A 24723-nucleotide genomic window follows, 5' to 3' on the forward strand; every position below is an offset into this window, starting at 1 on the left:
CCCCTCTAAAGTGAGTTTGACATTCAAACAGTGCAGTACCTCTGCCCCCTAGTGGCAGCGGAGGAGATGGCATCCTGCGCCAGAAGCAGAGCAAATAGGGTAATTTACCACAAACTGAATGCTCATTAAGTTATTACAAGGGTTTATTCTTCTGGTGCAAATATCTCCGAGGGAAATTAAGATTTATTCAGGAAGAGCAGGCAGGGTATTTTCTAAGAATATAAATTAGTTCATTTGAGGAAGTTTCGGTGTGCTTGCTTCAAATCCTCAGTACTAAGAAATTCAGGGGAAACTCCAAATCACATGAGAATATGGAGTCCAAACATGAGTCACGAGCTGATTAAAAAGACGTTTAATTTAACAGAAATTGTCAGACAAAGGCACGTAATGCATGGTAATGCAAACGATTGATCACACGGTGCACCAGAGCTGAAACAGAATGTAAACCAGATCATAGTTTTGCATGTAAAACTTCCTCAAACTTCAAAACAGGAACTAAAAAAAAAAAATAAAAAGACGACAGTAGAACAAAAAAAAAAAAAAGAAAACAAAAAAAAACAACGACAAACCTCAAGTGTGTTATCATTATGGCAGACAAGTGGTCCATCTGTAGCTTCATGTGAAATCATAGGCAATATTTAAGGAAAAACACATTAGTCAGTTGAAACAAACAGAGCTGGAGATGTGCTCTTTATCCACAGAGAGGAGCTGAAAGTCGCTCGTTGCTCCTTCAGAAGCAACAAAAGAACAGGGTCGTTTCATTTCTCGCTCCGAGAAAAGCTTCGCATCACAGTATAAACCATCGCCTCTCCGTCACATTAGTGAAAGACGAACACGAAAACTGGGCAGAGCGAGTAAGACGTCTGCGCACGGCGAGCTGAGTGAGTGGCTCCGTGTGGCACGGTAATGCACTGGGATTGATTTTTGGCCCTTGAGAGAGGAGACAGCTGGTCCCGGGGGATCCCAGCAGTGGCTTCAGTGGTTATGGATCTCTCATGCCAGCGTTGATGATGCCCGGCTCGCCAGCAGCCCGACGCCCTGCGGCTCCACAACATTAACGCCAAAAAAAAAAGAATCATTTAAAGACAACAACAGTGCTTAAGGAAATCAAATATATTGCACTTTATACATCAAGAACAGTTAACTGTGAAACGTAGAGGTTAAAGGCCGAGGCAGGGCGGAGAGGGCAAGACATGAAGACGATGACATGTTGTCAAAAATAAGATTCACCCTGCCTCTGTTTAGAGAAATTTACTTCACCTCTCAAGCAGGCTGTTCATTTAGAGCCAGGGTTTTCAAAGTGTGACAAGATGAGCCCAAGTGACAAAATAAAATATTATTAATGTGTGTTGGCAAAAAAAAAAAAACTGTCTGGTCAGTCTTTATATGGAGAGAACTTCAGCTTAATGTAGAATGAAATCATTTCTATTACACGTTTCATGAATTCACTTGTAAAAATGTGAGATTTAATGAAATAATTAGCAGTTTTACCCTTCATTTACTTCTTTTTATCATAGTTCCTTCAAAAATTGAAAGAAGAAATAGACTCCCCCCAATTTTTTTCCATTCAATGTTCCCGATGAACTGACGGCCGCCCCACACTTTGAAAACACACATCTGAGAAACACAAGGAAACGTTTAGCCTGCTTTGTTAAAATCGAACAAACTCTTCCCATCAACACTAAAACCTTTAAAACAATTTGACTAAAATTAAGCAAAACGACTGATTCTGAATCCGGAATGAACTAATGTGGCTAACTGGTCCTCTCAGGCTCCTGGTTGTAATGAACAGCCACGGCCAGCAGGCGGCGTCTCGCTCCGGTGCATGGCTGCAGTTCACCAGATGCTTACATTTCACAAAACCTAAAAACAGAAATGCCAGTATCTGCATCGCCTGCGACTGTTCTTCCTGTAACGGTGAGCTCCATGTCGCTGTATGGTTTACAGTGAAAATATACTTTGAGTCGACTCTGCTAATACTTGAACGGACTGTTAGCGTCTCCTGACCGTTTCATCGTAATCACCGGAGAAGTAGCAAAATTTACTGTTATATAAATATCATTCTGAAAGATTAGAGGAAATTGTTAGTTACACACATTCAAGGCTCAGAAAAGAGCGAGAAACAAATAAAATCATAAGAATTTCATTTAAATCCAATTTCTAAAAAAAAAACAAAAACAAGAAACCAGCGACTTCAGTAAACGCGTGGTGATCGTGTCTTCTGACGATTGTACAACCAATCCTCTGAGACAGTCCCGTCCTGACGGCGCCCTCACTGTCCGGCAGGCACCAGCAGTCTGTCGATGGCGTACTGCAGACGCTCCCAGTTCCTCCAGAACACGGTCAGGAAGAACACCCCCAGGAAGGTGGCCACCACGTGGTAGCGGCTCCTCATCAGCGGGGCGGCGAACTTGGCGGCGGTGGAGACGCACACCAGGATGACGGTGATGATGGCCAGCATGATGTTGATGCTCTTGCCCAGCAGCACGCGGGCGTCGTGGCTCTCCAGCTGCACCGTCTGCTGCTGGTGCTGCTGCTGCAGCTCCAGCTTGGAGACGCGGGTCTGACACGACTCCAGGGCCTCCTGGGAAACAAGGACAAATCATACAGGTCGGAACTCTGTGATCGCTTTGAGATAGCCAGACTTTCTTAATGATTGACTTTAGTCCTGTGACCAACGGATTAACCCTCTTCAATCATGGCGTTTATGTTCAGAATGAAGCTGCAAAAACGGAACAGTTTTCAGCCCCTTGGCTTCCTGGTCAGAGGAACAGACAGCCTGCTCCTCTGGCAGCGTGACGCCTCCACGACCCCGTGACAGACCTGAATGTCCCTGGCCCGCTCGTGGGCCTGGTAGGCCACCCTCTCCTCGATGCTGGCCAGCTCCTGCTTCAGATTCGCCATCTCGTGCTGGTGAAGCTCGCTCATGTCGTTCAGCTGGTCCTCCAGACGCTCGTACCTGCAACGAATCGCCAGCAGAGATGGCTTCAGATCCCATTTCTGAAAGAAAAATAATGGACTGGACATGCGTAGAGTAAAGTAAACATACCTGTATCTCTCCTCCTGCAGGGTTTGGCTCATGATGCCGTACTCTCTCTTGAACTGCACCTTGAGCTCCTCTATGTCCTCCTCCAGCTGGCTCTGGGCCTCCCTGATCTCCCTCACCTCCTCCAGGCTGAGGGCGAGTCGACCCGGAGCGTCTCCGGGGGTCTGCTGGCCCGGCCCGGGGCCCGGGGCCGGCCCCGCGGCGGCTCCCGCTCCCGCCGAGAGCCCGTTGCCGTCGGAAATCGATGCGCTGCCCGACGAGCACTCGTCGTCGCTGGGGTACTTGGGCTTGCCCACCATGGACGTGCTGCTGCTCAGGCCCTTGGCCGCGCTGTCGGCGGGCAGCGGGGGGGAGGCGTCCATGTTGCTTTTGTAGTGGGCGATGTTGTCGGCGCTGCCGAACTTGTTCCTGATGAGGTTGGCGAACTCCCGGGGCTTGCTGAAGAAGAACGGCGGCGAGAGGGACACGCCGGGGCCGATGGTCTTGATCTTGTCCATGGTGGGGTGGCGGCCGCTGCCCGTCATGTCCCTCAGCAGCTCCCGCGGCGACTCCCTGGGGATGGTGCTGTGTTTGTGGGCGTGCGGAGACGGGCTGAGCTGGATCTCGCTGTCTTTCATCTTGCGGTGGTACTGCTCCAGCTTCTTCTGCATCTGGGCGATGTTCTGCGCCGACTTCTGGTTCTTCTTCTCGAACACCTGCTTGATGCGCCCCACCTGCTGCTTGTCGGCGCTGTTCATCAGCTTCAGGTACTCCGCCACGTTCTCGTCCCGGGCCGTGTGCTCGATCTTCAGCTGCTCCGTGACCTTCAGGATCTTCTGCTGGAGGTTGTCCAAGCAGGAGCGACTCCGCTGGACCTCGAAGCCCAGGGCAGAACCGGGACCGCCATCGCTCAGGTCCAAGTCCAGATTGTTCTCTGAGGAGCCTCGACGCATTGATCCAGGGTTGGTCTGGATACTGCAGTCAGCACTCTGCTCCTGCAAGGAAGAAAAACGAGTATTAACTACAGCGGGTGAATTTTAAAAGCTAAAATGTGCTTACTCTGCAAAAAAGGAAGCAAGTAACTTAACGACCCACAAGACCTTATAGGATCGTGTTGGTAGTGATTTGAAAAATATCCGTAGATGAAGTTATTATCATATAGAATAGATAAACAACACCGCACACAACAGAACAGAAATTAGTTCCATAATAACCTATAAATCTAATCATTTTCCTTGTGGTGTGGAGTATATATGATGAAATTACACAATTACTACAGAAAATGACAACAATCTCAACCTCAGGCCAATTTTAACTTCTCAATCTGAGGCAAAATTCGTTGACATGTCACGAAAAAAAACCTTCTGCTGCTCAGAGTTAGGGTTAACCGTAACTCTAACCTCCGCTGCTCTGAGTGTTTTTGCAAAGTCACCCTGACAGCCCTACGCCTGATGCTAGTTTGCATTTTCACAATGAGATGGCTATCTGTCATGGCAGCGTCACCGAGATCTCAGGTCACGTCTCAGTGCTTTGATGTGTTTTGTCTACTGCTCTTAACAAATGTTTTCATTGACATTTTTGACCATTTGCTTGAGGTGGGCTGAATTGGGCCAGTTTTGGCCCACTGGCCTTATGTTTGACTCCCCTGGTTTAAAGTATAATCAATATCTGTATTAAAAGACAACTTGTAATCAATTCCTGTTTTACAAAATGTATTTTTAACAAAATAAAATCACAAGTTTTTATGTTTTAAAATAAAAAAAATAGATAAATTGGGCCACAAGGTGGAGTATTTCTGGTTTGGCGTCAGTACACACAGTTCGAGGGGTTTTCCTTTAGAAACTCCCGCTTCATTCACCAATCCAAATACTTGTGTGTTTCTTGACTTGGTGATTTAATTCCTCAGTGGGTGTGTGTGTGTGTGTGTGTGTGTGTGAGCGTGCGTGTGTGTGTGTGTGATTGTCTTTTTCTCTGTTAGTGCTGTGAGCACTTGGAAAACCTCCCGGTATGAACCCCGCCTTCCATCCAGACTCAGGTGGGATCGTCTCCAGCTCATTACAAGTCAGTATATGGAAGACGGATGGACTGGTAATTGCAGTTCATATTTTTATATTTTGTGTCCCAAGACCATGAAAAGTGCAATTTCCCTCTCACCGCTTGTTTCCACTCACGAGGGCCGACTCGTGGACCGACGCCGTGGGACCATCTGGGTGTGTCTGTAATGCTCTTATTGGCACATCTGCTGGGTTATTACCAGACAGTTTTAATCCCGTTTGTTTACACTATGAAAGACAGATGACAAACTTGAGATTGCACTTATTATTGTGTGTAAAGCAAGTAGAGCGTGCACGTCAAATGTAGGTCAGTGATAATGTCACACAAAAGAAAATCCCTTTCGCAGACACCATCTCCAGTTTGATCGGTTTGTTACTGACAGTAAATTACACTGGTCTGTCTGTTGTTGCTAACTCAGGAGATCTGCAGTGCAGATTTGAGGAAGTAAAGTAGATTTTTTTTTTTTTTTTTTTTTAACAAAGGCCCAGGAAGCAACTTCAACTTTGACAGGAAAACACGAAGATGCTCCTCAAAGAGAAGACAAAGCAGCAACTGGATTGTTTTTTTTTAGTCCACAAGTGTCATTTCTAAAGTCCGAGGCCTCCGTGTCTTGTTCACAGAACCGCAGCAGAGTGACGACGGGGACTGTAAGCTGATCGAGCCGTAACGCAGAGTGTTGTTCAACAGGCACTCCGGGCGGTACAAAGCAGTCCTAATCCCTCACAAATGTAGCACCGCTCGTTTCCAGCAAATAAACAGATCGCAGCTACCTCAGGCAGACTTATGTTTGTAACACTGCTTAGCACAGCGTTTCAACATCACCACGTCACACACACACACACACATACACACACACACACAGCCAGCCAAGAACCTCTGTTCAGTGACACTTCTCCACACGTGACTGTCATGTGGAACTTTTCCTCCTGGCAGGATGATTTCGGACGACCGCAGACGCTCATTTACACATAATAGACACTCCGGCGAAGACAAAAAGACGTTCAGCGGTAGTTTTCCTCTCCTCGTTCAGCTGAATGTGAGCTTTGAAATTCCTCATGTTGCTCGCCGTGGGCGCTCTGACCTCACGCTCAAGCAACAAGTCGGACTTGTTTGCGGCGCCCCGAGCAAGAACTTATTGTCGCCCCTGACATCGCCATTAGTTTCGAGAATGTGTCATTAGAGGGAAAACAAAAGCTCGGCAGCCACGTTTGTTTTGAGCTCCGAGCGTGACGAAACCAGTGTGTTACTCAGCTTTAAAGCAGCAGGAGGATCGTCGTGAAGAGAGAAACGCTTCGTTTTTGCGTTTTCGTTTCAGAAAAGCTTCGCATTCACACGGCAACGTTTAGAAAACGACGTCCTTTTAAATAGAAATGTTTGAGGACAAAATTCTAGTGTTACCTCACTAATCTACAAAAGATTTCTAAGACACTAAGTACCTTAATTCAATCAGCACAATAATTACATAAAGTTTGGTTCCAGTCCTTCCTCCAGAGCACACGCACGGCCGCGGCAAGCCGCTTACGTCACTGGAACTCCAGCTATGAAAGCACAATCACGTAGTTGTATAAGCCACCGCTGGCCAATAATTCCACATGAATTTATACAAATTTCAGTGCGTTGTGTAACCAGAGAAGGCCGGGGTTCTGTCTGCAAAGCGTGCCTGGGTGCCGGAGTCTCTCTCCTCATCCCACTCGCTGGCATCCGTCCCGCGCGAACACAGAACTCTTTCTCTGCGCAGAAAAAAAGCGCACTTTGTCACGTCCTACCTCTGCTCTGTCGTGACCGAGCCACCGCATACGGCTTCTCCGGCGTGACGTACGACCGGAGCATCCCCACGTCCAATCACCAGGCCAGCGATAACTCTGGCCTCGTAAACAATCAGGGTTCACACACAGAAAGAGAAGCACATATCCCCTGTTTTCTGTGAGGAAGTTTAAGGCGGGCTGGTGTGTAGGTTACTCAAGTTACCAAGTCTTTTTTAGTTTTCAGATGACAAACACAAAGAGCTGCCTGTTCGGCCAGACAGCTCAGGCTGCACGCTATTTCTGCAGGACTGGAACTAAGCTCGCCCCCCCCGGGCGCTCTCCCCGCTTCCAGAGCTTCAATATTCTCCTGTGTAGCATTAGGGGCCGGACACTCCGCACAGGGGTCTCAGTTTATTGCTTCAAGTCGCTGCGATAACACAGATATGGGACGAGTGTAGAATAGATCAAATGGCCACCTGGCGAGCGTCGATGAGTCACTCCCGAGGCCTGCGGCAAAGAGCAGAGCGGGCTGAGGAGGGCGGAAAATACTTGGGAAGAGTATCGACGCAAACTTCCATATTTACTCTGCACCTGGAGCAGCGAGACTCAGGCGGACATTGTGTCACACAGCTGGAACGAGGGGCGTTCGCTTCGTCTTACACAAACAAGATGGCTCTTGGCAGGACGAGGCCCGCTTCATGAGAGCGACTCAATGCGGCGGGGTAACACGGCCCAGATGTTTCCCATCCCAGAGCAGGCCAGGCACCCGGACCATCTGCAGATTCAACTCTCCGATAAAAATTGGACCGTGTCAGCTTATTAAACCCATTTCGCCGTTATCGCCGCGGCTTAACATTTCTGCCCACTCGGACGATCTGAGGGGTCTCTCCGCATGAATGCCTCCGCTCAAATGAAGTAGCCTCAGTCTAATGAAAACGTCCCTCCGAATCTGCTGAGGAGCCGTCCGATTTTTCACTTCATTTCTCTGAAACACTTACGAAGCGGTTCTCCGGGGTTCCTGAGGTAAGCGGGGTGAACGGAGGTGAGAACTGAAGGTTTTCTGCAATGATCAGTGATTAAGAAATGAGGCCGGAAAAGCCCGGTGAAGAGGAAAGACCCAGACATCCACGGACCAGGGACTTTTTAAAGGGTTGAAAAGTCACCCCTTGATTAAACTCAGAGTCTGGTTCCTCTGATGGTGAACTGTTAATACTCTGTAACACTTGAGCGAACCTGCTGTCGAAATACAGGCAGCTTCCTGCGAAGGTTCCCGCTGTCGAAACACGGCCAGTGAAATGAAGACCTCTTTTGCAATGGAAGTCGCAACGGAAAGACGAAGTGGAATTCATAAAAACATGTACAAGTGTCACAATAAAGAACAGACGAGGAAAACAGCGCGGACGTCTGGGTCTGAATGGCTGTGTGAAACATGCTCTTGAAATACGCTTTATCACTATAAATGTGTGATTTTATTATTTTTTTTTCTTCTTCTGGTGTTTCCTCACACTGGAATACGCAAGATGTTGCCTTTGAAATTAACATGCCGCCCACCGCTGTTTGACTCACTCACTGATATCAGTGTGTCAGTGGAGCAGAAAGTGGGAGACGAAAGCTACATTTGAATATGAGCCTGACAGGAATAGAAGATGCTCCAAAACACGGCTCGGCAGCAGACCTCCTCCCCATCCTCGCGGAGCCGCCGTGCCCCCCGGGGAGCCTCCCTCGCACCTCGGCCCCGTGCGAGCCCCCTGTCCCCCACGCTGCCCTACATAGCGGCAGCGTCTGTCCAACACCGTGACCCATTTAATGGGCCGCGACCCCACTAGAGACAGCATATCATACCGACCCGTCTGCATTAGCCTCAATCTTAAACCCCACAGACGGCAGCAGGAAGAGCAGAAACGTCCCTCTTTACAGTTTGGGAGTGGAGGGAGCAGAGAGTGGAAGTGATAGAAAGTGCGGATGCTGCTTATCTCGCGCCGCGGCGAGCTGCTCTCTTGGATCAATGATCTAGTTAGAGATTCAGTTTTTCAAAAAAAAAAAAAGCAGCCCCAGAGCCGCTCTGCCCACTGCAGCGTTAGAAGAAACAGCAACTCAGCATTAAAGTCCTGAACTAGAGTAGGGTGGAAGCTCACAAATTATTTAGAGGTGGGTTGCTATGCAGCCGGTTTAGTAAATATACCAAACAGTGCTGGACGAATAAATATTGGCTCTGATTAGCAGAAACAATGCGTCGGTTTCTTGTTTTCCCTCCTGTCTTTAGTGTGAGCTTCTTTTTTTTTTTAACTTCTGAAGCAAATAGGAACGCATTGTCCCCATTATGAGGAAATAATGTGTTTGTACTCGCAATCGCAGCTGTAATCTGGCAGTTCACCGGGTCACTTCACACACACACACACACACACACACACACACACATGCAAATACATGCACAGGTGTCTGCAGCGGTCAGAGGAGGCCGGCTCCAAATTACAAGGTCGTCGGTGTGTTTTACATAAAGTGGGACTCATTTGGAGTTCTGTCATTGCCTCTGGGCACCCCAAATAAACCCACACACACTCACACACACGCACACAGACAGGGCTATAGAGCTGGCACTCTCGGAGAGATGGAACAAAACCGTCCCTTCAGCCGGGAACAGAGCCGCAGAGGGGAAGAAGCCTGCGGTGCTGATTGGTATTCCCTCCAGCTGATCTTCATGGATACAGACGCTCCCCCACTCAGGGCTCGCACAGGGAAGCGGGACGAAGACCAGAGCACAGCAAAGAGCACATCTTTCATTTTCACCAGAGAGCTCGCCCGGCGTCCCCCCCCCCCCCCCCCCCCCCCCTCTCCTCCTCCCCCTCCTCCTCCTCCTCCTCCTCAGACCACAGCTGTCTATGTGGTCAAACTTTGATTGAGGCCAAACGCTGGAAGAAAGGAAGAGGAGGGGAGAAGAGGAAAGTAAAAAAAAAAATCGAGCAACAGAGTTTAGAGTCCTGTGTTCCCCCAGATGAATGACCCCCGGGAGGTCGCGGGGAATGAATTGCTTAAGACGTATTCACTATTATCTCACAGACAAGCTGGTCCCGGACTAAATCAATAGCCCATTAACGCTACGAGTGTCTGTTTGCCCCCACGGACCGCCAGAGTGCTGAACGGGATTCACTTAAGGTAAACATGGGGCATTATTGGATGCGTCGTGCACGTGCGCGTGTGCGTGAAGAGAGAAATAAGAGAAATGCCACCGTCAGAGTGAAGGGTTAAAGACAGCTTCTTGAGCGCGGCCAGGGAGATGGAAGCGTTGCATCATGTGTGGCCTGTATTTCACACACAATGGCTTTTTTTTTTTTTTTGAGAAACTGGACTGGAATGTCACTTCAGGCCAACAAAATGAAACCACGCCGTCAATATCTAACCTAATAAACCCACCAAACAGTCAGATGTGTTGTTCCACTGGACACTGCGCTGGTGATTAATGCAGTGGCGCTCCAACGGCTTACCCAGCAAGCCGGCTCGAATTTATTCTTGTAAGATTCCTTCAAGTTCTCGACCAGTGTAGGAAGAAGTTACTAATTTAATTCATTTAATTCATCTGCAGTTTTCTCACGAGACACACGCAGCGAATCTGGACGACCTGTGACCACAGGACGGCTGACGGCGTCCGACGGATCAGACACAGAAAGAGAAACAAGCCGCGACGGTTTGATACTCGACTGATTTTCAGGTTGTACAAGAGTCACGCATTCCTGTCGCGTGTGTCACCGAGAACACCTGGGTTCACACTCGACACGAGCACGACGGGACGTCCGACCGCGGGAGGTGACGCTCCAGCGGTCTGACTCAGAACCTGTTTTCTGAAGGGACTTTTGTTTTCTGTGGAAATCAGGTGAATGAAGAGAGGAGGAGGCGGGCGTGAGGCTGGACTCTGGGTGAACCGGAGACTGGAAGATGTGAGCGATTTGTTTTGGGTAAAAGCATGAAATGAGATCAAGTCGAGCTGTAATCAGGATTTTGCGTCTTTGTGATTCAATAACATGAGCGACTAAAACGCTTTCCTCGGAGCTGATGATGAATGCTGTAACTCCTGAATATTTCCCAAAGCAATCACTAACTGATTATTATTTCTTCATGACTTTTCCATCCATTAAAAGACGCACTTTACTTTTTTTTCTTATAGAAATAAATTAACGAGAAACCTCGAAACAGGAAGGTGACTCATTTGGAGAAAAAAATTTCATTTTCATGATTAGATAACAGTTTTGCTCATTTTGATCTAATATCAAGGGAAATTTGCAGAAAGGGGGTTAAATAAAATTCAAACAGGGATTTAGATTTTATTATCTGATACTTAAAGTAATTTCATTCATGTTTTCCAAAGAAGGGGGAAAATAACATTTTACCAGCATCATTAAAAAAAAAAAGATTAAGGAACAATAGGATTTGTACTTCTGGCAAATGCTTCATCATCTGAAGTGTGAAGTGGTTTAAAACAACTTTACATAAGAGAAATGACGTAACCAGAATAACTTGTGACATTTAGAGAGCTGGCGAACCGCAGTTACATTTCAAAAACATGTGACAAGAAGCAGCACTTTAATTTTCAGTGCTGATGAAGTGGGTCAGATACTGAGTCACTGAAACGCCACAAAAACACAGAAACCCGAAAACAACTCAGTAACAGAGAAACCAGCAGAGCCTTTCTGTTTAGATTATTAATTCTCTGGTGTTTATGGCTGTGAACAAACACATTGTGATCGGTGCAACATCAACACTATGATTTATTTAGAATCTCTAGAGTGGTCCAGTATTTATTACTCTCTTTAATAAAACAACAGCAAACGGCTTAGTAACACCTGAAAATGTGAACGATATGAGCACTTCAGAGAATTCAGACTGACTGCAAGAGATAAACTACAAATATGTTTTTGAGATGAGGCTTGAAAGATGATCTTAAATTAAATATTGTAATTACAGGTTAAGACATGTTCAGTTACAATCCCCACTCCCATGAGCCTTTAAAATCAATAATGCATGTATTAAGTGCAATATCAATTCTCTGTATGGAAGACACATATTGATGAACTGACAGTAAAGCTGACTTGACTTAATTCTTCTCTGTGTCCCACGGGCCACCACATACCTGTTTTTAAGTGTATTTCTGCAATATTTGAAATTATTTAAGTGCATTGTTCAATGAAATGGGTACAAAAAGCTATAATCTGTCTGTAAGTGCCATGCCATATGGTGTTGGCAAATAAGATTTAGTGTTTGAGGCTGCTGGGATGGATCTGGGCTCATGTGGCTCTTCAGCTGCTCATGAGAAATTAAAGCTGCACTTTATTCTATCAGTGATAAACTTACAAAGCTTTCCCTGAGTTTGTAATTTGGATCAACAATATGAGACAAAACATGCAGTTGATGAAACAATTTGAAACAAGTATCTTAAACCATGAAAATACTGCTGTTGTTTTTAAATGAGAGCCATATGTGCGGGACTGCAGCTCTTCTCGTGGCCCCTTCAGAAAGAGGATCGATGGCCCAGCCCTGCTCCGGGAACTTCTCATCCGTGTTACACTGTTATTCAGCGCGCACGGAACATTAATACATTACATTTGTAGAATATCAAGGAGTAAAAGTGTCCTTCAGCTCGCCATCCCTGCAGTGCAGGCTGCTCCGGAGGTATTTGCTCTCACATGTTCCTGGAGCTCTTTTGTTTACGCAGCGCGGCTCTGAAGTGGCGCAGCTGTCGGGCTCACATGACGCACAACAATGCGCCGCTGCTCCGGCGGCGGCTTCGGCTTCGGGTTCGGGTTCGGGTTCAACATGCATCCACTCACCGCCCGGCTGCTCAGGTATTTCTCCACTTCGGACAAACTTCGCACGGACACGTTCGCGCTGGGCATGCTCGACTCCGGCGCGGATCCTCTCTCCTCTCCTCAACTCGTGTCCATGATCAGCCCCGGCATCTGGCCCCTCACACACACACTCACACGCATGCATGCACACATACACACACACATACACTCCCTCTCTCACACACACACTGATCGGCAGCAGCAAACACTCTGTCTGCTTCCCTCAACATACAAAAACTGTGTGTGAACCCAAACTCCGCCTATTCCTCCCTGCAGGGCGGCGCGCGGAGGAGGGCTTAACTCTTTCAACACACGTGCCTTTCACAGGCAGATAAAGCTTCAGTGTGTGTGTGTGTGTGTGTGTGTGTGTGTGTGTGACACCAAAACACACTCCATCATCCACATATTCAAGGGAGGACTTTGAACTCAAGTCTTAGGGGGGGAAAAAAATAAATTAAAAAATAGATTCCGCTTAAAAACAACTTTTACAAGTCAAACCTGTGTCTCCTCCTTCTGGTGCAGCTTTAAGATGAAAGAATAAAACTAGTATGAAAGTAAAAACAAACCACTACTGAATGAGTAATAATGATCTAAATGTTGTTGATCAGTGGTAATCTACTGACTAATGATTAGCTGTCACTGAGTAATATAACAGTGTTATCTGAGGTCAGGGAGTGTCCGGCACATTTTCCTTCAGGAGCCAAAGTCCCTCAGATGTGTTGATTTCTTATGTTCTGAATTCAGATTCATCTCTGTTTGTTTCTGTTCCTGGACTCTCCTGCATTTCCTTCGGGGAAAACACAAACTATTGATCTACTTACCTGCTTATCTAACTAAAAAGGCCATAAAAAGGCCATAAAACTGCACCGATACATTAGATCCGGAGTTTCAAACACATTTTTACTTCAGAAACAAGTACAGCGTCATATTAACCTTTACAGTTAAACAGTGAAGTTTTTTCTCTCTTGTGGCAGAGTACACATGATGGAAATATCTATATTGTATGCACAAATCAAACACCCACTACTGAAACATAAAGCAAATTGTAAAGTGAAGTGTCCAATAAAAATCTCACCAGTAGCTGCTGAATTATGCTTGTTTTTACAAACCCACCCTGACAGCTCGGCTTTCAGACTGATGTCAGTTTGATATCTTTTATGGCAGCATCGGTCGGTTTTATCTCAGGTCTCAGCGGCGAGGAATGATTGCTACACTGAAGAAATGTCTTTTTTGACTTGTATTTATTTTCTGCAGTTGCAGGCCTTATCGTTTCAGTGGCTTTAGCCACCTCAGTTCAGTCAGCTGAGAGCTTCATGGGTTCAGCTTTTTGCAGCAGGTGTTTCCTATAATCTCATTTCAGTTCAGGGGCCACATATGCTGCACAGCCCAATGATCTTGAGTGAAACATAAAAATAAAATAATAACCAATAGAATCTATAAAGACCTATGATATATAAATAAGTAATACATGTTTTTACAAGACATAGGGAAAAGAAAACAACCTTATTCTAGTAACACCTCCTGGTGCAAAATACAATAAAATAACCCTGTACTCTTACTGTAGCGCATATTTTCTCTTTCAGTATTCTGGAACAAAAAAAAATTTAAAAAAATCACTTTGATTTGTCCTTTTTTGGTGGTTCAGATCTGCACAAAGATCACAAAGCAGCATCATTTCCCTTCAGGTCATTAAGAGCCTGATGCTTCTGGACACACAGCGTGCTAATGTCTGATACTGAAACAGCTGCTCTCTCTGAATACATGAACCACAATCAGTCACATTTCTTGGTATTTTAAAGCGTCTCGGCCTCCTGCTGGTCAGACTGGACGCTCCAGTGAGCCGGTTTTGGACCGTGGGCTGAAAGCTCGACACCCCTGCTGTGGTTCATTCACTTAGACAGCGGCATGCATAATTTATCACTTACTGGTAACTCTATGTTGTGCTTACAGTTCAAATGAATAAGAAGGACTGAAACAAGTTGGTTTCTTGTTTCTTCTCACACTCCTCCATTGATCAAGGCGGTATGGCCAACAATCACCAAGACATGCATGTTTTTTCTTTGGATGCTCTGCTTTGTCAGGTTTACACGTTTTCCATTCATAAGTCTGGGCTGACCAGAATTTCAGAATTAAAACAAAAGAAGATCTGTCAACCCAAATGGCTTCTGAGACTGTGAACATGCAGACTGAAATAACCTGTTCGTCTCAGTTATGACAGCAGTTTAACTGAGGAAGTGAAAATGCTCTCTTCGTGTTTATACACCTCTAAAGATAGAGTGATGAGTCTGCTTACTGAAAATGTAACGACAGTCAGCAGGTTTCTGGACAGTTTTATCTGATGTGACCTTTTCAGAAAGGCTCGGTAACATCTGATGAGATGGAACTTTTGGGTTTTTTTTTTTTTTTTTTTCTTTATCTACTTGAACTGATGTATTTCACGGTCAGCAGGGTTTGAATGCAGTACTCAGATTGGAGCTCCTTCACCCTCGAGCAGATGGATCCAAGCAGCGGCAGGAAACAGTCCCGCTCTGTCTGGAACGAACTAATCCACCATAAACACAAAAGCCTATGTTGCATCACAAATCCCCCCCCCCCCCCGAACAGTTACAGTAACAATCAGCACTGTTTCTCTGCTCCTGAGTCAGACCAGCGGCCGTTGGGCAGATAAGAGAAGCCCCTCTTCTGTTTGTCCACCGCACACGCGTGAAGAGAGGGCGAAGCCCGCCGAGCAGTGACCTGATAGGGCTGGGGAGGACCGCTCAGGGATGCACAAAGTGTTATTCATCCGCTCATCAAGTTTTCATGCTGCGATCAGCGGGAGACATTCACTACAGGGAAACAACACGGACACCGTCCTCTGTTTACTCATATCCTGATGAAACATCGATCAGCTGATAAGACGTGGCCGAGAGTCTGGTCCCTCGCCCGGCGTCCCGCCTGCACGTCACTTAACACGAAGCACGACGACGAGCCACCGGGGCAGGATGCAGACGGTGCATTATTAACGCAGGAGGGACACGTAAACAAGGCGCCGTGTTTTACAGAAGCGGAGACGAGTCTCACGAAGCTCCATCGGAACCCAGAGACTCTTTAACGCGTCTGAGGTGAAGAAAAGCTGCTCCGGTCGATCTGCAGAGAGACGATGACTCACTGAGACAGTTCAGGTGCACTAGCTGTGGTAGAAAAGAAAAACTGATCTGTGGTCAGAAAGGTGTGAGGGGTCAGTTGAACGACATCTCTGCTATGTACACACTGAAAGGCAAAGGTCAAAGGTCAACATGTTAGGCATGTGTGAGCTGAAGAATGCAAAATACTTGAAATTAAATCCCGGATGACTTCTTTACAACAGAGTGCAGTTGCTGGAAGTTTTTTATCAATCGATAACTTGCTGACTATTGGAGATGCAGCTTCATCACGTAACAGCAGCACTTCTGACAAGCAACATTTAACCTTTGTGAAGTGTGTTCTGTTTTATACTTTGCTGCAACACTAACTGGCCGACAGGACAAACATAAAAACCCACACTGAACTGCTGTTTCTGTGTTCTGCTCACCAAGTGAAATATGATGGTGTCTTAATAGTTACAATTTCACAAGACTCCTGTTTACTGGTAACGCTTCATGTAAATCCTGAACTAACTCAGTCCTCCTGACAGCAACATGACAGATATGAATAAAAACAGTGTGGCATTAAATTCAGAATGACCTTCACCTTTCATACAACTAGAAAATCATTATTAAAAAAAAAGCCCTCATTCCAGTTTCACTCAGGGATTTTAAGTAGAACCTTTAATAAAAGCAAGACGGAGCAGGACACCTGACTTCAAGATGTTTTTTTATTTTAAATGGCCTGACACGATCACCGTTTTCATGGGCAACAATTTGCCAACAATGATGAATTCAACGAATTACCAAGCGATGCCTTTGTAGCCGTCTTGGTGCAGTCTATATACAAATTTATACACAATTACTTCAAATTCATATGTCCAACCTTGGAGGAGTAAAAAACAATCATCATGTGGGAAAAGCAGTGACAAACAAACCATTCTAATTTCCTGAAGTACAAATAAAAGCTGCAGGAGGCGGATTAGAGGCTGGGAGGCGGTGAAGCATAAAATAATATGTACATTACAAAGCTCAGTCCAGGCTGCGGGTTCGAAGGGCGAGTCTGATCGGGCCGGTCCTGGACAGGCCCTTTGCTTGACTTGATCCGTCCTCTTTGAGGACTGCGCTCTGCCCACTGCTTACCCAGAAGCCCCCTTTAGGAGCGAGGTAAGCATCGAAATCCCTCACACAGGAGGCTGCGTCATAAATAAAAGGTTGTCACGGCCGTTGGGCGGCCGCTCTGGCTGTCGGGTTTCCACAGTCCGGTGTTGCTGAGGCTAATGGCACTGGGGCGTCAGACGCCGGGGACCGTCTGGCTGTTGTAATCGGTGGACTCCATCTTCAGGATGTACGGGATGATGCTGTCGATCTGCACGTTGCCGATGAGCCCGGCGAAGAACAGCTCCTCTGTGACAGCTGGGCTGATCAGCCTGAGGGCGGGGAGACGCAGCAGCAGCTTGGATAACCTGCGAGTAATGAGGGGGAAAAGGAGGCGGCCAATCAGAACATGTAGCGGGAGCACCGCCGATAAATCTGTCCGCAGTCTGAGGCATGTGCACGAAGCGAGAAACACAAACCGATAGCAGTCTTCTGGGTAGGTGCTGGTTACGTAGTCCTGCAGCTCCATGTAGGCTTTCTCCTGGAACCTCTCGATCTGCGGGGTGTTGTCGATGCCGGGATGATCTGGCAAAACGCAGAGACCACGGCGTCAAGCTACGGCCGTGCAGACAGCACACCGACTCGCCAGCTCTCTACTCACCGGGGCTAAAAAGAACGATAGCTTTGAGGTAGGCGTATTCATACGAGTCTGGGGACAGCTTGGACATGCTGTTACAGAACTCCTGCATCCTCCAGATGTGCTCCATTACCACCTTAACTCTGTCTGGGGACAGCTTGTCTGTCGGGGACGTTAAAAAAAAGTGTCAGGAAGAGACCGAAATGGAAGAGGAGGAGAGTTCTCAGCTAATTCAAGTGGAATTCTACCATAAAAACGAGCACAACAGATTCAACATCTCCCTTTATTACTATGTACTACAGGCCCAAATGACTTTAATCTCCCTCCCCCTGGTGAAACTGTCCTCCAGGACCGGAGCTGTCAGGCGCTCTTACCTTCCTGCAGGTTGGTCTGCAGATGGCCGATAATGGCACTTAGGATGGTCCCAACATTCATGATGTTGGAGCACTGCGCCAGACCCAGGGCGAAAAGTTCATTCCAGCAGGCTTTCATCAAGTTAATGTCGTTGTCCTGACCGCTGGAAGATAAAACAGGATTCATGTAAAACTGTTCTGCAAAAACACACTTAAATAACACCACTTATTTGACGGGGAGCTTACCCCAGAGTCTGAAAGGCCGGGATGGAGCGGGCCCAGTGCATAGAGAGGAAGAGCAGCCGCGACGCCGACTCACAGATGTAGTTGACGTTGAGGTACTCCGGCACGGGCAAAGGCATCATGAGCTGCAACGAAAGCAAGATTGTAAACCAAACGGAGGGATAAAGCGTTGATCCCAAACCCGACCGAACGGGCCGAGGTTGGCGTTTACCTTGAAAGGGATATGGCTGTCAGAGAGCAGAGAGCCCTCCAGCTCCACCACCGGGCCGGACTGGTCCCCGGACATCAGCTGCATCGTGGCCTCCAGGGAATCCGCCGCGGAGCCATCGCCCGGGTGGAGGACTTTCGCCAGGGAGTCGAAAGCTCTGTCCACACACAAAATGTTGGAAAATCTCAGGGAAAATGGAAACGCAGGACGCGGCTCAAAGCACAGCTTCACTTCTGAGACGGGCGAGGAAATATATTTTTGATTGACTGAAGGCCAATCCTATTACGGCTTTCTGAAGCCACATGGCCCTACAGGAAATTCTATTAAAGCTTCATGACAAACATGGAAAACAGCCCCTGGGCCTCCAGCTTTCGTAGAGCTCCTCATATTCACAGAGAACTGCTGGTCGGCGTCGGAGCCGGTGCCTCACCTCGTGATGTCGGTCGCGGTTTGCTCGTCTCCCTGGATGTCCGTCATGGAGTTGTCGCCGTTACTCATCGTTTCCGCTCCCATCAGGTCGTTGCTGCTGTCGCTCAGCTCCCTGGTTTTGTTGAGGTGGGCGAGGGAGGTCACGACGTTGGCCAGCGTGCCGAGGTCACCTTGAGACGGGTCGTCCTGCCGAGGAGCAGCGGGGTTTATCAGCGGTACACATTTTACATAGAACTGATCCGATTTTAATGGCTTTAAATGTTGAGATCAACTTCAGTGTTTTGTTAGTGTTTCCATGTCCAATGAACATGAAACATCTGCAGCTTTATCACATAAAGACGGCATCAGTGTTACCTTGTCAGGTGATGCTGGGATCAAAATGGTGTTTTCCAGCTTGGAGAAAGGTTGTTGGATGTTGAGCAACATGCTGGACTCCAGCAAACTTGTAGACCTGAAGATATTTAACATTTCACGTGTTAATGCACACCACACCAGTAGATGTTGATAATTACTGAGCGCCTTGTTTAATTTAAAGCACTAAAATCAAATACTGAAGGTGTGTTTGCTTCCTTAAAATTGTGAACTGATGTGAAACATTTATAAATCAAAAAGTTGTAAAAAGCCTGATTTAGTGGGTGTAAAGTAAATTCAGAGATGTCTTACATCATTTAACAAGTGAAACTGAATTCCTAAATCATATAAAAGATTGAACTATTACCTAGTTTTCCCGTTTTAATATTTCAGATTATTTGCAGATGAGCTCAGACGCTGCCGGGCATCCGCTGAGGTCTGTACTGACTGTTCTGGATCCCGGTGTGCAGAACAAGCCGTTCTTCTTATCTAAATTGCATTATGGGGCAGATTCATTTCGTGGAGGCAGGGGATGATTACTACCCTCCGCCGGTGTTCTGATGTGGACGCACAGTCAATATTTCAGAGAGAAGAACATGATGGGTTCCTGTCAGATTTCGAGGTTTAATTTAATTAACCTGTCCCTTCATAAGACGACTAGAAGGACATGGGAGACACTCATTCGACATTTGGAAATTATAAATACTCTTCTAATTAATCCCATGCATCACTGGGAGACCTTTCTCATATTGAAACTGAAACATTAAGATTTTTAAATAAAGAAATCTATTATAATGCTGTTTGGAGGACATGATGAACTGGGTCAGCTCCAGCATCCACTGGTCACACAGCTCTCCCTGCTCCCACCACTGAGGTCAGGATGAGCAGTCTGCCGTATCAATTTTGATCACTGCGTTATATTTGACTGCAGATATGTTTTTGTGCAATTCTAAGCAGCACGTACCGTGCGGTTTCCTTGTCGGACACGAAGGTTGGAGTCGCGGCCAGAGGGCTGCACAGGTTCTTCCGGATGTAGATCTTTTCAGTGGAGGCTGCACAGTTGACAGACTTCTCTCTGGCGTTCACCTCGACAGGTTTCCGTTCACACTGTACAGCTGCGGGACAAAACAAGTGTCACCTCTTAATTAAGCGACTTCTTATTCACACACGTGTGTCCAGAGCGCTGAGAAACAGTCACTTACAATCCTGCTTCATGCCCAGTGCGATGCAGCGCTGCAGCCGGCAGTACTGGCAGCGGTTTCGGTGCAGTTTGTTGATGGCACATTCTCCGGAGCCCCTGCACGTGTACACCAGATTCTTCCTGATGCTGCGTTTGAAGAAGCCTTTGCAGCCCTCGCAGCTCACGGCGCCGTAATGACGGCCTGAGAGAGGACGGACGGAACCGGGTAGGATCAGCGAATGCGTGTCACTGCGACACACACCGACGGTAAACGGCTGTTTAAATACACACCCGAGGCTTTGTCGCCGCAGACGACGCAGTACTCCACCACGGGCTTGATGATAGACTGGTCTGAGCTCTCCGTCACAAACTGCAAAACAACCACACACAATAGTATAATTTAATAGTGCAAACTGCAATAAGTCCCGTCTGACTAAACACGTTCACGCGTCAGTCATAAGACCTTTCGGTAATTTGTTTATCGGAGTGAATGAAGAGGAGGAAGAAGTCACCAATGTCTTCAGGCGCTACCTGAATCTGCTGCCCGGCCAGTTCCGGGGAGGCAAACAGCAGCTGGTTGACCCCGGCGCCGTCTGGAGCGGCGAGGATGACCTTGTTCGGGGAGCCTTCCTGCTTGGCCAGAATCACCTTCCCACCAGGGGAGTAGTCGGCATTGGCCAGGATGAACTGCTGCTTCCCGGGGGAGGACGGCTCCAGCGCTGTGACGATCTGAATCTTCTGCCCCGTTTGCTGATCAGTTACAATCTGAGAGGGGAGGGTTGGAAATTAAAACGTGCAGACAAATTCTAAATGCTACATGCATGTTTATTCTGATGATGTTCCATAAGCAGGTCAACATCATTTTTTTTTAAACACAGGTTTTACTTTTTTTCAGCAAATGAACAGTGAGTTTGTGATAAATTATCACTTTTTTTCCTGCTTCCAAATAACAGTGCCATCAGATATGACGGGAAATAGATTGAAAGATGTGAAATTTGCTCCACTGTCAACACCAGGTGTTTCATTTTTAAAAAACCGATTTGATTCACGGTGCCTTTTGTGAGGGAGCTTCCTGTATGGCTCAAACTGAAGCTTTATCCAAAGCAGACTTACTGTCAGCTGAGGCACTCCAGATATAAACACGAGCATTGTTGGAATAACCTTGAATCACACACGCCGCAGATCAGCCTAGAGTTTCTATTGTTTGCCCAGATTTTACTTGCTTGTCTCTTTCTGAGCTTTCTCCACACTGGGCAGGTATCGAGGGTAATATGGTGCCATCTGATTGGACGAATATGCAAAGCGTGAATGTACAGTGCATGTAAAAATACAACGTGATGTGTATACCACCCATGTTGACACGGGTTTCTTCCCATTAGAATTAAATGAGGGTGGCAGTTTTTGGTGGTGCAGCTGCTTCTGCTTTACCTGGATTCTGTGTCCTAAAGCCATGCTGTTGTCCGCCGATACAAGCTGAATCCTTTGAGTCTGTCCATCCATTCTGTTACTGATTTCACCTCCACTGTGCTTCACATCAGCACCCCATCAGGCACACACACCTGTAGGATCAAACCAATCACTTAATGATGGATTCAAACTGATCGTGGATGATAAGAGACACTGGACAAGATTTTACTTGTTGAAACACATTCTCTCCCATCAATCCTCCCAACTCACATGGCTACAATTATTACTTTTTTGCTTTACAGAGTGATTTCATCAAGGTGAGTTTTTCAGAATTTTCATCCTCAGAAACACTCTCTTCTGCATGTTTTATACAAAGTCCTTACCCACAAGCTAAGTTCAGATGAATGCATCTTTATTGAACTCTTTACATCTAGTGGTATGATCGAAAACCAATTGAGTTAACTGTGATGGAGCAGGGAGACATCTCAAACACATTAACAAGAAACCCTGAGCTTAAGTTTTCTCAGATATTAATATGATTTTAGCAACACAAGGAAAAACAGAACATAAAACAGGTTCGTTCACAAATATTTGGTGCAAAATGACAGTAATCTCATTTGAAGCACACATACATGTTAGTGTGGGCTCAGAGTGTTTGCTGTTCGCAGAAGAATCAATACTACAGTATGCAGGCTCAGTGACTTTAACCACCTCGATATAAGAATGCAAGGTGAGCAAAAACCTCTCGCATCCTGAGTCCATCCTACTGAATTCAGGAAAGCAGTCCAAATTCCCTCTGCAATGATAAAAGATGCAAACACTGACGCATTCCTTACTTTATCAACTGAAGCAATGAAGATTGTGGAATACAGGTGATATTTGTATATTCGTTTTATGATGATTTCTATCAGATTGAATATGTATGTATTAGGTTACTGTAAGTTGTTCTGACTGATCCAGATGTGTTGAATGTGCAGCAGTCACAACAACTTTCAGCAGAGGAACACAACGAGAAAGCAATAATAAGTAACCTGATCTATTGTGTGGTTCAAACACATTATCTTCATTTTAAAAACAGTTTTTGTGAGAAAAGTAGCATTCAACAACGGTGATGAGAGTGAAGTGTGGACCAGAGGAGGCCCTCAGTAATCCAACATGTCCAAATGATGGACCAGCCTCCAAATTTTCTCTCTGTTATAATGAAAATCATTGCAACTCCTAGTGGGAACATGTTAATCAGAGCATTGGATAAATTATGCATTTAAAATGTTGAGCACTACAGCAAAACTGTATTGATAAAGAACAATAAGAACCACAAGACAACATCATAATCTGGTATCTGGCTGTGATTTCCTTTCTCGATCATTTCAAAACACATAAAATAATTTTTCCAATTGTCACATGGTTCACATAAAATATCAAGCAGCTAGAAAAGGAACAGATTAGTACGATCAGCAAGAACCTGATTAAACTTTTACAACACAGTCCCCTCGTGATGTCTGATCTAATCACACACTGGGTTTACATCGACACACAAAAACAAAGGGAAGAACTAGTCAAAATTTGTTTTTGATAAGATCTGTCCTCATCCAGAAGGTAAACATCTGATCCACTATATAACGTGTCAGTATCTAATATTAGATTGTGGCCTGTGCTAACCAACCCAGATGCTAGCTCGAAACTGCACGAACGGTGGCCTGCTTAAAAAATACCGCGGAATTTCTCCGAAACATGACAACAAATGTGAAGCTCAAACAAAGTTTGAGCACAATCGCGCCCCAGACAGCCAGCTAGTTTAAATCGATACGGAAGATAAAGGGATTTCTTTTCCTGTGGGTGAAAGGTCAACATTGAAGGGTTAAAGCGTGCTAGGGTTCAAGGCCCAGGATGCCCGACCCGCAGAGTGATCAGCGCCACTTCGGTTTTAACAACCGAGCACAGCTTTTCAGTACTACTGGTGAAGGACCTCAACTTCGATCTACGGCCGAAAGGGACACCAGATGAGCTGGCACTACAGCGCGTTGATGGCTCGCAGACATTTGCAAAAACACGGGCTTTCTTTACGAAACCCGAGTTAGCATCGTTAGCATGAGAGCCGCTAGCTGACGCGGCTAACATCGATGCTAACTAGCATCTCAAAGAGCAACAACACGGTGTCTAACACTGAGCGGAGGTAAACAAACAAGCGACTACCCGAGTCAACACACTCACGCCGGTGTTTCTGGATACTTGCCAAACCTAAATATTTGCCGCGATTTCCGGAGCGGAGTTAGCTGTGTGCTAGCAGGTGGCTAACGGCAGCTTCCTTGCTGCAGCCCGGATGAACACTCCCTCCTCTGCCCGGGAACTGCCCGCTCGCCGCGCACCGCCAGTGCGTCCACGCCGGTGGGAATATCTTACCTCTCCAGGAGCCGCTGTGTCTGATAATGTTATTCCCTCAATAATTTAATATTTTAAGTGTTTGCTGCAGTTGATAGGAGGGTCAGAGTTCGTGACCTTTTTCATCAATAAATGAGAGGTGCGCGTGCGCAGTGACGTCGGTTCGAGTGCAACACGCGCCTGTGTTTTGTGCGTTAAAATAAGGAAATGTGTGTTTTTAATACACTGAGATGCGTCGTTTTTCAGTGCAGATGACAAATCGGTACCGATGTCAAACGGAGTATGCAGTGTTTTATGTTTTAAGAATGGTTAACGGTGCAGATCCGGTCCTCCGCCCGGAGGGGAAATCGTTCACGTTGTATAATGAACTGACTTCGTTAAGATCAAATGAGGATACCATGAACGATGTTATTATGTATTAAACTGAAAAAAAGAACGTATTGGAAAAGTACTAAAAGGAAGTACAACGTTGTTTAAACCTAACAATTCTGCATCAGTTATTGAGACATGCCTTGTTTTCTCTGCAGTGGACCTTTGTTCAGGTCCCACTGATCAGCTGACCTCATCTGACTTTACACACTCCTCGTTCATGGACAAGCAGGTCATAGGAGGTCACGCAAGGCCCAAGCTGGATTCCAGCGTCAGTATCTTGTATGTACAGCAGAACTGACA

General features: G+C 46.4%; 2 protein-coding genes across 2 annotated transcripts; both read right to left on the reverse strand.

Annotated features, from left to right (window-relative positions):
- Positions 1 to 337: 337 nt before the first annotated feature.
- On the reverse strand, positions 338 to 12875 carry LOC115392140 (transmembrane and coiled-coil domain protein 3-like). The gene is made up of 4 exons (XM_030096674.1): positions 12645 to 12875; positions 3050 to 4020; positions 2824 to 2959; positions 338 to 2584 (listed from the first exon to the last, which is right to left on the reverse strand). Exons 1-4 carry the CDS (start codon positions 12708 to 12710, stop codon positions 2273 to 2275), a joined length of 1485 nt encoding a protein of 494 aa, XP_029952534.1. The 5' UTR covers positions 12711 to 12875; the 3' UTR covers positions 338 to 2272.
- Positions 12876 to 16483: 3608 nt separating this feature from the next.
- Positions 16484 to 24226, reverse strand: nr2c1 (nuclear receptor subfamily 2, group C, member 1). The gene is made up of 14 exons (XM_030096843.1): positions 24073 to 24226; positions 21694 to 21824; positions 20797 to 21030; positions 20557 to 20635; positions 20288 to 20467; positions 20050 to 20200; positions 19089 to 19185; positions 18736 to 18920; positions 18309 to 18462; positions 18101 to 18222; positions 17876 to 18018; positions 17526 to 17663; positions 17344 to 17449; positions 16484 to 17232 (listed from the first exon to the last, which is right to left on the reverse strand). The coding sequence occupies exons 2-14, from the start codon at positions 21763 to 21765 to the stop codon at positions 17061 to 17063; spliced, it is 1833 nt and encodes a 610-aa protein (XP_029952703.1). The 5' UTR covers positions 21766 to 21824; positions 24073 to 24226; the 3' UTR covers positions 16484 to 17060.
- Between the last annotated feature and the right edge of the window lie 497 nt (positions 24227 to 24723).

Source organism: Salarias fasciatus, chromosome 7 (genome assembly GCF_902148845.1).
Source record: "Salarias fasciatus chromosome 7, fSalaFa1.1, whole genome shotgun sequence".
NCBI classification, from domain to species: Eukaryota; Metazoa; Chordata; class Actinopteri; order Blenniiformes; family Blenniidae; genus Salarias; species Salarias fasciatus.

What these genes read in the sequence shown, in the direction of transcription:
- LOC115392140 (XM_030096674.1), bottom strand. Translation starts at nt 12,710, where the DNA reads ATGCCCAGCGCGAACGTGTCCGTGCGAAGTTTGTCCGAAGTGGAGAAA. An exon ending in AATACCTGAGCAGCCGGGCG is followed by an intron (nt 4,021 to 12,644) that starts GTGAGTGGATGC and finishes TCTTCCTTGCAG; the next exon opens with GAGCAGAGTGCTGACTGCAG. An exon ending in CTGCAGGAGGAGAGATACAG is followed by an intron (nt 2,960 to 3,049) that starts GTATGTTTACTT and finishes GATTCGTTGCAG; the next exon opens with GTACGAGCGTCTGGAGGACC.
- nr2c1 (XM_030096843.1), bottom strand. Translation starts at nt 21,765, where the DNA reads ATGGATGGACAGACTCAAAGGATTCAGCTTGTATCGGCGGACAACAGC. An exon ending in TGGCCGGGCAGCAGATTCAG is followed by an intron (nt 20,636 to 20,796) that starts GTAGCGCCTGAA and finishes GTTGTTTTGCAG; the next exon opens with TTTGTGACGGAGAGCTCAGA. An exon ending in TCCCAGCATCACCTGACAAG is followed by an intron (nt 18,921 to 19,088) that starts GTAACACTGATG and finishes GCTCCTCGGCAG; the next exon opens with GACGACCCGTCTCAAGGTGA.